This window comes from Artemia franciscana, chromosome 5 (assembly GCF_032884065.1).
Source record: "Artemia franciscana chromosome 5, ASM3288406v1, whole genome shotgun sequence".
NCBI lineage: Eukaryota > Metazoa > Arthropoda > Branchiopoda > Anostraca > Artemiidae > Artemia > Artemia franciscana.
In genome coordinates, this window is record NC_088867.1 from 42,696,209 (window position 1) to 42,710,939 (window position 14,731).

General features: G+C 34.7%; 1 protein-coding gene across 1 annotated transcript in view; it reads left to right on the top strand.

The window, feature by feature from the left end:
- The first annotated feature begins 6,380 nt into the window (after nucleotides 1–6,380).
- The window catches only part of LOC136027445 (uncharacterized), a 29,452-nt gene continuing 21,101 nt past the window's right edge, over nucleotides 6,381–14,731 (top strand). Inside the window, exon 1 of the mRNA XM_065704725.1 lies at nucleotides 6,381–6,484. Within this exon, the coding sequence (XP_065560797.1) occupies nucleotides 6,431–6,484 (54 nt within the window). The 5' untranslated portion in view covers nucleotides 6,381–6,430. The remainder of the gene's footprint in view (nucleotides 6,485–14,731) is intronic.

Consider the following 14,731-nt stretch of genomic DNA (forward strand, 5'->3'; position numbering starts at 1 on the left):
TTTTCAGCCATTTTCTTTCTGCTATGGATATTTTCCTTTTGTTCAAGACCACAAGGATCTACTTTGTATCAAAAATTGGCTGGCTTGACTGTGACTGAGCTTACATTCAGCTTACTCACTCCTCTTTCAAACAATATAACTTGTCATGCCAGGATATGAACCAGTACTCCTCTGACTTAGTATTCCTAGCCCAGTGTGCCACCTCCTTTGATATGACCTCTAATAACTATTGAAAAATTGATTGACTGCACTTTAGTTATGATTGAAGATTTGTGCTTAAGTATGGCAAACATACTTCTCATGCATTTGGGAATGCCTTTACCTAATCGTACTGCTGCTATTTCTACATGTGTCGAATCGGATCTTCAACAAAGTTACAACACAATTGATCTATTGTCGTATGTACAAAACAAATATTTCTAAGTTAACGTCTGAACAAAAATGCAATTATGATTAGATAATGCATGGTGTCGATAATCAAGATTGAGAAATCTTCTTCTTGGATGTGCCTGAAGGAACTGGTAAAACGTTTCGATTTAGATTGATTCTGGCGTCAATTCGATCCAAAAACAACATAGCGTTGACCCTTTCGTCGTCCGGAATAGCCGCAACGTTGCTGCCTGGTGGGAGAACTGCTAAAGAACTAAAAAAAGAACTAAAAGAACTAAAAAAGGAAAAACTAAAAAAAAGGAAAAACTAAAAAAAATAAACAAAAAACTAAAAAAAAAGAAAAAAAACAAAAACAATTAAAAAAAGAAAAAAAGACAAAAACTAAAGAAAAGGAAAAAAATAAAGAGAAAAGAACTAAAAGAAGAAAATAAAAAGAAAAAACTAAAAAAGAAAAAAAAACTAAAAAAAGAAAAAACTAAAAAAGAAAAAACTAAAATACTAAAAAAACTGAAAAAAAGAAAAATAAAAAAGGTTAAAAAAGTAAAAAAAAAACAAAATAAAAAAAGGAAAAAAATAAAAAATTAAAAAATAAAAAGAAAAAAACTAAAAAAATAAAAGCTAAGAAAGTAGAAAAACTAAAAATAAAGAAGAAAAAGGAAACTAAAAAAAGAAAGAAATACTAAAAAACTAAAAAAGGTAAAAAACGAAAAAAACAAAAAAAGAAAAATATACTAAAAAAACTAAAAAATGAAAATTAAAAAAAAGCTGGAAAAAGAAAAACTAAAAAAAATTAAAAGAAGAAATAAAGAAAAAAACTAAAAAAGAAACAAAAACTAAAAAATTAAAAATTCTGAAAAAACTAAAAAATAAAAAAAAATAAAAATAAAAAAGAAAAAACTAAAAAAAGAAAATCAGTTCTTTTCCATTTTCTCTACCACTCTATATTAATCAAGTATTCAATAATACAATCTGTATTAAAGTTACCGCAGTAAAAAACTAGTAATTGCACAAATGTTTGAATATATTCTGACGTATAGATGTTACATGGATGTTTGACGTATACAATTTTTTATTATATAACTTTTAAACAAAATTCAACCAAGTGACAATCATACACTATAATTTTTTTTCGTCATAAGCAAATACCTTATTTCACATCCAAAAATACGACAAGGAGCTATATCTGAATTTACTCTAAATCCAAAGACGACGTTTTCTTGTACATTGCCTAAGTACACGCACAAAAAATTTTCGTGTCAAAGGTAAAGTATTTGATAAACAAGTACATTATCAGTATCTTAAGCAATAAGTATTTCGTAATCTTACTTAAGTATCAAGTAATAAATACACCCTAGAGTTTTTACTTAAGTACAAGTACAAGTAATTGAAAATTTCACTTAAGTAGTACTTCAAGTAAAAGTACTTCAAGTAAGTGACAGCACTGCTCTGGAGGAACTGTCCAGAGGAAATTTTCAGTGGAGTCCGAATTCTCTGGGGGATTTTTATGTGGGGGGGGGGGGGAACATCCCAATGGGAATGGGAAATATCACCAGGAGAAATTTTTTACGGGAGAAACTTTCCTTTGGGTGGGGGGATTTCAGGAAATATTTTCCACGCATGTGGAATTCCCCCATTTCCTTAAAATAGGATCAGAAATGAAATAATAACAAGTCTTTCTTCTAATGAAACTATGCTAATGAATAATATTTAGGCAAAATCCGAAGCGAGAAATTTTTTGGGGCGAGAAATTCGCAGCGAGGATGGAATTGTCTGGGGTAATTCGGTGGAAGAATTTAACGCGGAAGGAAGTTTCAATGTGGGAAATTTTCATGGAGGGGTATTCCATTGAAAGGGGTGAATTTTCTTGGATTATTTATAAAAATCGTATCAGAAATCGTATAAAAATTAAGTTTTTATTTTACTTAAAGTAAGGAGCAACATCAAAGCTTAAAACGAACAAAAACTATTCCGTATATGGGGGGTATTCCCCTCTTCAATTAGCCCACTCTTTAGTTCTTAAAGTTTTGTTTTTTAGCTCTAGCTTTTGTCTCCGTTCTTTAAGACGGATACCTGATACAAAAGGGTCGTACGATTTATATTCACAAGTTTTCCCGAAAGGTCTTAAAGAACTTAAGCGTGAAGAGAGGGGTATTGAGGAGGGAGCAGCCCCCCCTCATATACGGCATAATTTCTGCTCGTTAAAAGTTTTAATGTTGCTCCTTACATTCAGTAAAACATTTTTTTTTTATTTATTTAATACATATACAGGACCAATGCCATGTATGTACATTCCGCATACAGGACCGATTGGCAAACCAATTGGAGTGAGGGGGTAAAGAAAAATTCGGAAAATACGACGTTTTATAAAGATGTTAATGTAGGTTATGGGCAGGGGTTCTACCTTAAGCTCGATTTACCAGCTAGATATCTCACTTAAAGGATGTAGCTCACGACTAATTACCTTCCAATTAGAGCAGGATTTAAAAGGTATGCAAAAAAAAGTTGTAGAAAAAATGGGTATACTGTAGTTGTATGGGTATAGTTGTAGAAAAAATGGGTATGCTGGCTCGCTTCACAAAGATGAGGAGAGTGATTTGGTGCATTGCTCTAGCTAGTGCTAGGGACTTTCTACAACAAGGGGGGGGGGGGTAAATTTGGGGGGAAAGAGTATAACTTCTGGGTGTCTTAAAAAGTAAGTCTCCAGAATTTATCTGTACAATAGCAATAGTATCTGCAAAATTTATTTATTAAAGGGTAATCTCAGTTTATTTATTTAGTTAAGGGTTTCATTTACGGGATCCGTTGATGCATTTTCTATGACTTAACTTAGGAATTCGAAAGATGTAGTATTATTTCTAAATTTTTCATGTGCATGGTCTTTTTTTGTTTTTTAATACAGTTTACCTTACCCTGTCTTATAATCCTCATAGAATTAACTTATTCATGTTCTATTTTGACCAGCCCCCTCCCCCTAAGAATAAAAAACTTGCACTCCATCCTACACTCGAGGCACTTTATTTAGTATGAACTAGAATGAAGATTTATAATTCAATTTCAAAGCCTATGACTTTTTCTGTATGTGTGTTTACTTATCTGCTGTTTTTAATGGCAAAATCTACCTTAATTAAGAGTACACAACAGTTAAATTTGGGGTGAGCGAAGGTTTATCCTATTGCCATTTCCTGTGATTTGTTTTTGTAGTCTTTAGTGTTAAATTCGAATTAAAAATAAAATGCCACGGGTGAAATGATTAATCAAAATAATTAGTCAAATCATTATCAACTAATCAAAATGATTAGTCATATAATTTACCTGAGCAATTTTCTTGGATTTTTCTGTGTTTTCTTTTCAAAACTAATGCTTCTGAGATTTTTTGTTTGGATTACAGGACATTTAGCTTCAAGAGATGAAACCCTAAGCTGGAACCCGACTGCAAAGAAACTTCTCGATAATACTTAAAGAAATTATGGAAAAGCCACAAATTAGCTTAAATTGTAGAAACGATCTTTAATTTATTAAACAAAAAAAAAAAAATTAACTGCAAGTACTTCTTAGTCAAGAAGCATCAATGCATTAAAATAAAATATTGAAATTCAAAAAAAATCTGCTAAATTAGATTTTGAGCTACTGAGATTTTTACGAATTAATATAATCGCACATAGACGGAATAATTTATGTTCCTTTTAAGTTTTAATGTCGCTCTTTACTTGCAGTTAAAAAAAATTATTTTTATTTAATCTCTATAAAAATTGAGATGACTGGAAAAACTATGAAATGAAAATTAACTGATGGTTTAATGAAAGGGGTTGTCCTCTCCTCAACGCCTCGCTCTTTACGCTAAAGTTTGACTCTTTATCACAACTATACTTTTTGAAACAATTAAAAATTTTAGCATAAAGATAGATATGTTGAGGAGGGGACAATCCCTTTCATATACCGAATAATTTCTGTTCGTTTCAAGTTTTGTTGTCGCTCTTTACTTGCAATTAAAAAAAACTTGTTTTTTTTTCATTTAATTTCTGATTTTTTTTTTATTAGTGCACATTTTGATTTTTCTCTCCGCACATGAATAATTAAAACGAAATTTGCATATTAAATTTTTTTTGCTAAATAGCTTTCTCATAGTTTTGATCAGACGATTTTGATTAAAAAAAAGGGTGTGGGAGGAGGCATAGTTGCCCTCCAATTTTTGGCTACTTAAAAATGTAACTAGATTTTTATTTATTTTTTCAACGAGCATTTTTGTTGTTAATAAACATACGTACCTTGCGAATTAACTTACGTAGCTTCAATTTTGTCCCTAATCCTTAAGAATGACCCCTGAATCACAAAGGCCGTTGAATAAATAGTTGAAATGACTCAAAACACTGAGCCCCCTTACATACGTAATATTTTATGTTCGTTTTAGGTTTTAATGCTGCTAATTACTTCCAGTTGAAAAAAAACATTTCTTTTCTCATTGCTTTTTTTAAATAATGCTAGAAAATCCTGCACCCCCTTCATGGAAATTTTCTTCCCTCATGATAAATACCTCCATGGAAGGATCCTCCCATTTAACCCCCGACCCACCCCCACCCTAACGAGAAAAGTCCCCCCGTGAACGTCTGTGCTCTTCATAATAACCATTACTATATGCAAACAATGGTCAAAATTTTTTAACTTACAGCCCCTCTTCCGCCGACTGTGGGGATTAAGTTGCCCCCAAAAACATAGTTATTAGGTTTTTGACTAAGCTGAACAGAATATCTGTCTCAAAATTTTGATCCGGTAACGTTTGGGGAAAATGTGCGTGGGAGGAGGCCAAGGTGCCCTCCAATTTTTCGGTTACTTAAAAAGCGCACTAGAACTTTAAATTTCAGTTAGAACGAGTCCTCTTGCGACATTCTAGGATCACTGGGTCGATACGATCACTCCTGGAAAAAAAACATTTTTGTAGATGGGAGCTTGAAACTTCTACATTAAGGTTCTCTGATGCGCTGAATCTGACGGTGTGATTTTCGTTAAGATTATATGACTTTTATGGGGTGTTTTTCCCTTTTTTCTAAAATAAGGCAAATTTTTCAGTAACTTTGGATGGGTAAGACTGAATTCGATGAAACTTATATATTTAAAATCAGCAATAAAATGCAATTCTTTTCATGTAACTATTGGTATCAAAATTCCGTTTCTTAGAGTTTCGGTTGCTATTTAGTCGGGTTGCTCCTTACTACAATTCGTTACCCTGAACTGTTTGACTATAGATGTAGTTAGCTCGACCCAAACCGACCGCTGCATAATTGCAAGTGCAACTGCGTAAAAATGAATTAAAGTCTGAAATTTAGGCGTTAGCCTTTTGAGGAATATTTGTTTAAGTAGTACCTGCAAAATTCGAAATCATTGGGACTGAAACTAATAGCTTTGAAGGAGCCGTGGGTTAAGGTCCTAGAAATGGTACATTTTTAGCTCAAGAAACTATTTTTTTAATGTTTGGTTGTAAAGATAAATGCTTGTGAGTATTACCTCGAATTTAAATTTTATTTTAAATTAAGGGTTGTACACTGTGTTTGGAAGTAAACTTTACTTTTTGCATCCAAAACTGTCGATAGTATCTTTGAACCTTTCCCTTGAAACGTATATGGAAATCTATTTTTGAAGAGGTCTCGCATTTCAAGGGGTATTTCAGGCTGCTCCCTTCCCCCAAAAAGAAATGCACACAAATATGGGAAGCTCGTTTAGACCGTAACCAAGTTTCGATTGATCTTTAGACATTTAGAGAGGCCGCCTCTCTTTTTTATTTGTGGCCCTGTATGCCTTAACCTTCAACTCTTGTTGTGAGTCCACGACTCAAGTTAAATTATGGGTAAGCTTTTATTTATTACCTAAAATATTTTACTTCGTTTACTCCTACGTCCTTTATGTTCCCATTGAAGTTTCAATTTATCTTCTTTGACGCAACTTTCGAACAAGTCCTTCCATTGGCTGACATATTTCTATGTCTTAGGCGACTCAGTATCTCCCCTTTTCTTTTTAAGAAAGAGTTGGTAGTGCAGTATTTGACCTTATGAAGATTCAAGTGTATCTATCTTTGTGTTTGACTGCGGTTGACGTCCAAAAGGTATGTAAATCCAAATGGACAATTAGGTTTATATCATGCGTATTTTCGTACCTAGATCAAAAAGGCATGGATCCCTTTCATTAATCCACAAAAAAAGGCTATATACCTTTTTTGGTTTTGCTGTCTTTTCATTGGAAAACTCCATTTTTGGCAGTTACGTTAAAAAAAATGGAAAAAACAAAAGTGTAGTTTATTGGTGTCATATGACACTTTATTATGGCCTTATCGCGTCTACTTTATAAAAATTGATTGAAATTAAAAATTAGCTTACAAATGAGCACTTAAACAGCTCTCTATAATGTCTTATTAGCCCCCCAGTTCTCCTGTTCAGTAGGGTTTCAAACGATAGAGATTATCATAGTACCTCTTTCAGTTTCCACAGGCTTTCGATTTCCCCAAAATAGTGTCACCTAAAATTATAGTAATATTAAGGCTAATTTATAAAAAGTGATTGGACATAGAAAACAATAGCTTTTAAATGAGCCCTTAACTAGCTCTGTATGATGTTTCTGTTCCCCGCCAGCAACGAAGAAGAAGAAAGAAAAAACAGCAAAAAAAAGAGGACACATCAGTAGTAGTCATGTAAAAAAGTGGTTTTCCTTGTCGTTCAACGTGGGGACTGTAGGTTTCCTGCAAAGGATTGCAAGCCTCCTAGCCCCCTCCCCCTGTATACGGCCAGTGATGAAAAAGTTACGAAGAAGAAGAAAAAAACAGCAGAAAAAAGAGGACACATCAGTAGTACCCATGCAAAAAAGTGGTTTCCCTTGTCGTTCAACGTGGGGACTGTAGGTTTCCTGCAAAGGGCTGCAAGCCTCCTAGCCCCCTCCCCCCTGTATACGGCCAGTGATGAAAAAGTTACAAAGAAGAAGAAAAAAACTGCAGAAAAAAGAGGACACATCAGTAGTACCCATGCAAAAAAGTGGTTTCCCTTGTCGTTCAACGTGGGGACTGTAGGTTTCCTGCAAAGGGCTGCAAGCCTCCTAGCCCCCTCCCCCCTTTATACGGCCAGTAATGAAAAAGTTAAGAAGAAGAAGAAAAAAAACAGCAGAAAAAAGAGGACACATCAGTAGTACCCATGCAAAAAAGTGGTTTCCCTTGTCGTTCAACGTGGGGACTGTTGGTTTCCTGCAAAGGGTTTTTGACAATAGCAAATCCAATACTGTACTTGTCATTTTGCTCCAAAGCCATTTCCTGCAAATTCCTGCAAATTTGTTTTCAAATAACATTTATTCGAAATAATAGTTCTCATATTTGAATCAGCTACAAATAGCAATGTTTTCTCGCTAGACAATTTAAAAAAAATTAACTCTGGTTACTATGGGCCGCCGTTCAGTCTTTACTAGGTTGCAGCTGCAACCATGATCTTTCAAAAGCGTTCAATAGTGTGGTCCATTGTCAACTTTTTTTTCTTTACATAGTTTTGGGGTTAATGTTTCAGTTATAAAGCTTCATTTTAGTATTGAAATACGTTTCTTGAATTTAGCAATGTGCTATCCTCTATTATTAAGAAACAAAGGGGAGTCAGGTGGCCAGATGCAATCTTGGCATAACGTCGTCAGAAAGGATGTCGAAACGTTTAGAGGATTCCCAAAGCATGGTCAGACAAGGTGTAAAAGGAGTTTTAAATAATAACGAAGACCACACTGCCTTTCCATAATACAACCACAGAAGAGAAAATAATGAGGACTTCTTTCCCAAGACAGTGAACCAACAAAACCTATTTGAATATCACACTGCCGAGAACTGCAGTGTATCGCACTACTGAGACACTGCAGAGAAAGCAAATATCGCAATAATAAATTATTCCAATTTTTAATAAATACAGTTAGTTCAATGAATGAACCTTTTTAGCTTGTAAAATGTTAGCTTTTATCACACAGTCTTGGCTGAACTTTTCGTTAAGAAGTAATGATGCCAATGCTATTAAAAAAAATAGATTTTTAGCCGAGAGCTTTTATTGTAAGCGTTTTATTGTTTATTATTTTCTTTGCTGAAGACGGCGGGATATAGATATAGGGCCGAAATATTCAAATAGGTTTTGTTGGTTCACTGTCTTGGGAAAGAAGTCCTCATTATTATCTTTTCTGTGGTTGTATAATAGGAGTTTTCTTCGACCAATCACAGAAGACAGAACCCAATGGAAGCATTTGGTCCAGCAGCTTCTTGATACCGAGTTCGGCTGAATAGCCTGTGTCTCTTCTTAAAAGTAAGCAAGTAAAAGGGGGCAAGGCAGGGAGTAGTTATATCTTTTACTCATTTTAAGATTAAATAAAACATTTTTTGTCAACTGAAAGTAAGGAGTAACACTAAAACTGAAAACTTACAGAATTAACTCGATATACGAGGGGGTTGTCTCCTCCCCAATCTCTCACTCTTCACGCTAAACTTTTATAGTACTTTTAGAAAAGGTTCTTATTCTAATAAAACGGCTTTTGTATTTCCGGAGTCATTCTTAACGAATTAGGACAAAAAGTCAAACTTTAGAGCTTTAATGTTGCTCCTTACTTTCAGTTGATAACACTTTTTTTATTTAATTACTGATCGTTTTTCAAATAATGGCGAAAAACTTCCCCATGGCAAGTTCTTCCCAAGTAAAATACACCCTCGGAAAATTCTATCCGTGCAAAAAATTCAGAAAATTACTTTTCTGGACGATTCCAAATGAAAAATTCTCCTTGGCATGCTTTTATTTGAAAAAGACTTTGATTTTTCGTTGTTTTCTCAATCACGCCGGAAGTCCCCCCCCTTCTGTATAAATTTTTACCCCCAGCCCCTCTTGTGAAAATTTGCTCCTGTGGATAATTTCCCCACGAAAGTTTCTCCCCCACCAAATCTCCCCCACGAAAAAAGTACTCAAGCAAATTCCAAGGTCGCTCCTTACGTATAGTTCGTTACGACGTTCGATTTTTGTTTTAACTCTTCTGGCTAAGATCTTGGGTAATTGTCTTTCTGATTTTGCTGAATTTTCTTACCTTGCATACAATAATAATTTATTTTTGACCCGCTACAAAAATCAAAGCGGAGTATCAATAAAAGAAACAAAACAAACACTACACAAAACAGAAAGAACAAGAAACCAAAGCAAACGAGTAAGGCCTCTGTGGGCGGGCAGATGCTAAGACTTGATAAGCCTTTTGAGGAGTGACCTTTCTCAAATCGTTACTGCTATTTATGCTAATTTTTCAATATTGGCCTTTCACTAATTGCGATTAGTTTTTCTCTTACAAATGGGCTACTGTTACAACCCCCCCCCCTGTTGTAAGAATTGAACTGTCTCTGTAAACTGCAAATTATGATCTGCCCTTGAGTAGACATACCGTTCGTCAGCCCTACTCATGTTAATTTCTGCTCGTTTTGGGTTTATGATCTGTTTGCCTTTATGATCATCTCCCTTGTCATTTTCTGAAAGTTCCAAATTCATATACTCAGTCACTTCTGAGGTACGCCCTTTTGACAACACGTATACAAATAATATGTTTTGATTTAGCTTAACACTCCCCTCAACAAATCCCGAAAGATTCACCTTAATTCCCTTCATATTTTGGGAAAGTAAAAATCAAACATAGATACCTTTTCTCAATAAGATATGCTATATGTAGCCAATGAAAAAACTACTAACTTACAACCCTTGTCCTGAGACAACGGGTGGGGGAGGGGTTTGACATACCAAAACGCATAATTATTGAGCCTTTCAATAATACTCAAAAAATAGAAGTCACAAAACTTTGTTTGAAGGTTTGTTTTGGGAAATGATGGACTTGGAGGAAGGGGGGTTGGTTTTTCTCAAATTGCTTTTGAATCCTAAAAAAGATAATATAACTTCCAATTTAAAATCAAATGGGTCCCATCTTTGATTTGAAAACTTTGAAACATCTCTGAAAACTTACAGCCTTTGCTTCAAAGCTCTGGGAAGTTGTGTCAATCATGTAGGCATTATTATATATTCTTTGGACTCTTCTGAATAAAATGGCTGTCTTATAATTTTAATTAGATGTGTTTGGTAAAAACATGGGTAGTTGGAGCGCGAATAGTTGTCCTCCATCACTTTTGGCTCTTAAAAGATAATTAAATAAAAAAACAAGCTTTTTTAAATGAAAGTAAGGAGCGACATCAAAACTTAAAACCAACAGAAACTACTCCGTATATGAAAGGGACTTTTCCTCTTAAACGCCTTGCTCTTTAAGCTAAAGTTTGAATCTTTCTCTTAACTCTACCTCTTAAAACAGTAAAAAACTTTAGCGTAAAGAGCGGGGTGTTGAATAGGAAAAGCCCCTTTCATATACAGAGTAATTTCTGTTCGTTTTAAGTTTTAATGTCGTAACTTACTTTCATTTAAAAAACTTGTTTTTTTATTTAGTTTCTGGACGTTTTTTAATTAATACATGTTTTGATCTTGGCTCTCCGAACATAAATAATTAAAACGAAATTTACATATTAATTTTTCTTTGGCTAAATGGCTTACTCATAGTTTTAATTGTAAGATTTTGAGAGAAAAGGAGCGATTGAGGAAGCCTAGTTGCCCTCCAATTTTTGGTTACTTAAAAAGGTAACTAGAACTTTTAATTTTTTACGAACATTTTTATTAGTAAAAAATATACGTAATTTACGAATTAACTTACGTAACGAACTTCTATATTCGTATGTTTTTATTGCGTATATGAGGGAGTTCACCCTCGTCGATACCTCGCTCTTTACACTAAAGCTTAAATTTTGTCCCAATTCCATAAGAATGACCCTTGAATCACAAAGGCCGTTGAATAAATAGTTGAAATTACTAAATATACTTTAGCGTAAAGAGCGAGGTATTACGAGGAGGTAAACCCCTCATATGTGTAATAATTTCTGCTCGTTTTAAGTTTTAATGGTGCTCCTCACTTTCAGTAGAAAAAACTTTTCATATTTATTTTTTCATTGTTTTTTTTTAAATAATGCTAGAAAATCCTGCGCCCCCTTCATTGAAAGTCTCTTCCCCCATGAAAAGTTTTTCCATGGAAGATCCTCCCACGTAGCACCCCCCACACCTCAACTCCCCCCCCAAACCAAAAAAATCCCCCTGAAAACATCCGTACACTTCCCAGTAACCATTACTATATGCAAACATAGATCAAAGTTTGTAACTTACAGCCCCTCCCACGGGGACTGCGGTGGATTAAGTCGTCCCCAAAGACATCGCTATTAAGTTTTTCGACTATGATGAATAAAATGGCTATCTCAGAATTTTGATCCGGTGACTTTGGGGAAAAAATGAGCGTGGGAGGGGGCCTAGGTGCCCTCTAATTTTTGGGTCACTTAAAAAGCGCACTAGAACTTTTAATTTCCATTAGAATGAGCCCTCTCACGACATTCTAGGACCACTAGGTCGATACGATCACCCCTGGGGAAAAAAACAAACAAACAAAACAAAAAACCAAACAAACACGCATCTGTGATCTGGCAAAAAAAAGTGAAATTCCACATTTTTGTATATAAGAGCTTGAAACTTCTACAATAAAGCTCTCTGATACGCTGAATCTGACGATGTGATTTTAGTTAAGATCGTATGACTTTTAGGGGGTGTTTTCCCCTATTTTCTAAAATGAGGCAAATTTTCCCAGGCTCGTAACTTTTGATAGGTTAGACTAATCTTGATGAAAGGTATATACTTAAAATCAGCATTATAATACGACTTTTTTTATTTACCTATTGGTATCAAAATTCCATTTTTTAGAGTTTCGGTTACTATTGAGCCGGGTCGCTCCTTACTACAGTTTGTTACCACGAACTGTTTGACTAGAAATTCCGATTTTCAACCAAATGAGCAACGTCTAATGTTTATACACCCATCCCTTCCATTACAACCTTAAATGCACCTTGGGCATAACTTACAGCCCCTACCCCAAGGCTTTGGTAGTTTGTATCAACCCCAAAAACCTTGTTATATGATCTTTGGACTATTTTCAACAAAATGGATATCTTGAAATTTCGATTGGATGTATTTCGGGAGAACAAGACGTGTGGGGGGTAGTTGCCCTATGATCACTTTGACTCTTAAAAAGGCCACAAAAACTTCAGATTACCAATCCAATGAGTTCCATCCGAAGTATTTGCGACCACCCTTTCTATCATAACCTTATTTGCCCTACGGAAATTACTTACAAACCTTGCCCTGAGGGCTGTGGGGGGATCTTCATCCTTAAATACATAAGTTTCAGACCCTTCAACTACGCTTAACGAAATTGCTATCCCAGAATTTTGATTGGATATGTTTGGGGAAATAGTGGATGTGGGGGCCGTTTGCTCTTAAATCACTTTTTACTCTTAAAAAGGGCTCTATGACTCTTAATTCCAAATAAAATGAGCCCCGTCTGAAGTTTATACGAACACCTATTCCATAAGAACCTTTTATACCCATAGGGCATAAGTTAAAATCCTTACCCCAGGGCTCTGGGGGTTTTGGCAGCCCTGGAGGCATTGTTATGCGTTTTTTTTATTATTCTGAATAAATATAGGTCTCATAATTTCAATCAGACGTGTTTGGTGAAGAGAGGGGTAGTCAGGGGGGCTAGTTGCCCTCCATCACCTTTAACTCTTAAAAGGAAACTAGAACATCCAATTTTCAACCAAATGAGCCTACTCTAAAGGTTGTACATCCATCCCTTTCATAAGAATATTAAACACCCCCGGGTCATAACTTACAACTTTTACACTCCGGCTCTTGGGGTTTGTTTCAACAACAAAAACCTTATTATTTGATCTTTGGACTATTTTGAATAAAATGGCTATCTCAATATTCCTATTGGATGTATTTCTGGAAAATACGACGTTTGGGGGAGGGAGTAGGTGCCCTCTTATCACTTTGGCTCTTAAAAAGGGTATTAGAACTTCTGATTACCAATCCAATTAGCCCCCTTCGAAGTTTATAGGAACCATCCTTTCTGTAAAAAAAAAACCTTATATGCCGCCAAGACATAACTTACAACCCTTGCACTAAGCCCGGCTCTGGGGGGTTGTAATCTTCAAAGACATAATTACTAAGCCATAATTACAACTATGCTGAACAAAATTGCTATCTCAAAATAGGGATTGAATTTATTTGGGAAATGATTGGCATGGAGGGACTGGTTACCCTCCAATCACTTTCGACTAGTAAAATGGCACTAGAAATTGCAGTTTCCGACCAAATGAGCCCTTTTTGAAGTTTGTATGGCAACTCTTTCTATACGAAGTTTCCTGGTCTAAAAATAAATAATAGATTGTGCCAACAGCGTTCTTTACTTAGGCAGCGCTACTGCGCTGCCTATGATAAAGATCGCTATTTAGTTTCCATTAATTACTATGAAGAATTTGATTTTTTTTTTCTCCAAATTTTTTTTTAGAAATAAATGAGCCCTCTTCCGATTCAGACCATTTCTTTGGTTTGATTATCACTGGGAAAGAAAAAAACCAAAACAAATAAATAAAGAAACAAATAAACACGCTTACGTGATCTTTCTTCTGGCAAAAAAAAAAATCAAAATTCCTTTTTGTTTTGTAGATATGAGCTTGAAACTTCTACAATAGGGTTTATCGATAAGTTTAATCTGGTGAGGCGATGATTGATCGTTTTTTTAGGTTGTTTCTCTCCTTTTTCAAAAACCAGGCAAATTTTCTCAGGCACATAGCAAATTGTCACCTGGGGAATATTTTATTAGATTTAAGGTGCTTTTACTTGTAGTTGTACAACGACTTACATTAACTTAGCTCGATTTTGGACATCATTAATGATGGGCATTTGGTTAATGGCATGGGCATGATGGGCACGATGGGCACTTGGTTGATGGATTGGTTATACTGTTTTGTCTTAGGTGGTTGGATGGATGAGTAAGGTCAAGTCCTTGTTCAAGTGCTCGTTTATCTTAGTTACTAAAAAAACAGTTTTTTTTTTACCAAATAATTACACTTAATGTATTATAAAATAAAACCCGATTATATTGTTTACCAACCTATCTGTTTTGTTCTTTTTTATGCATTCAAACAATTATTTATTTTTCATATTGTACGTATTGAATTTTTTATGGTATGGTTTCATCAACGAGGATTCTGTAGTTTTTCCGAAAAGTAATCATTCATTGTTTTTTGTTGTTGTTTTTTTTACCTTGGAAGGGGGTGGGTTCTAACAGTTTGAAAGTAAGTCCAGCTATATTGTTACCAAATATCCTACTAGCTAGCACAGATTTGGCCAATGAAAATCAGAATTTGGAAAAAGAGGCAAATCTATGTATATACATG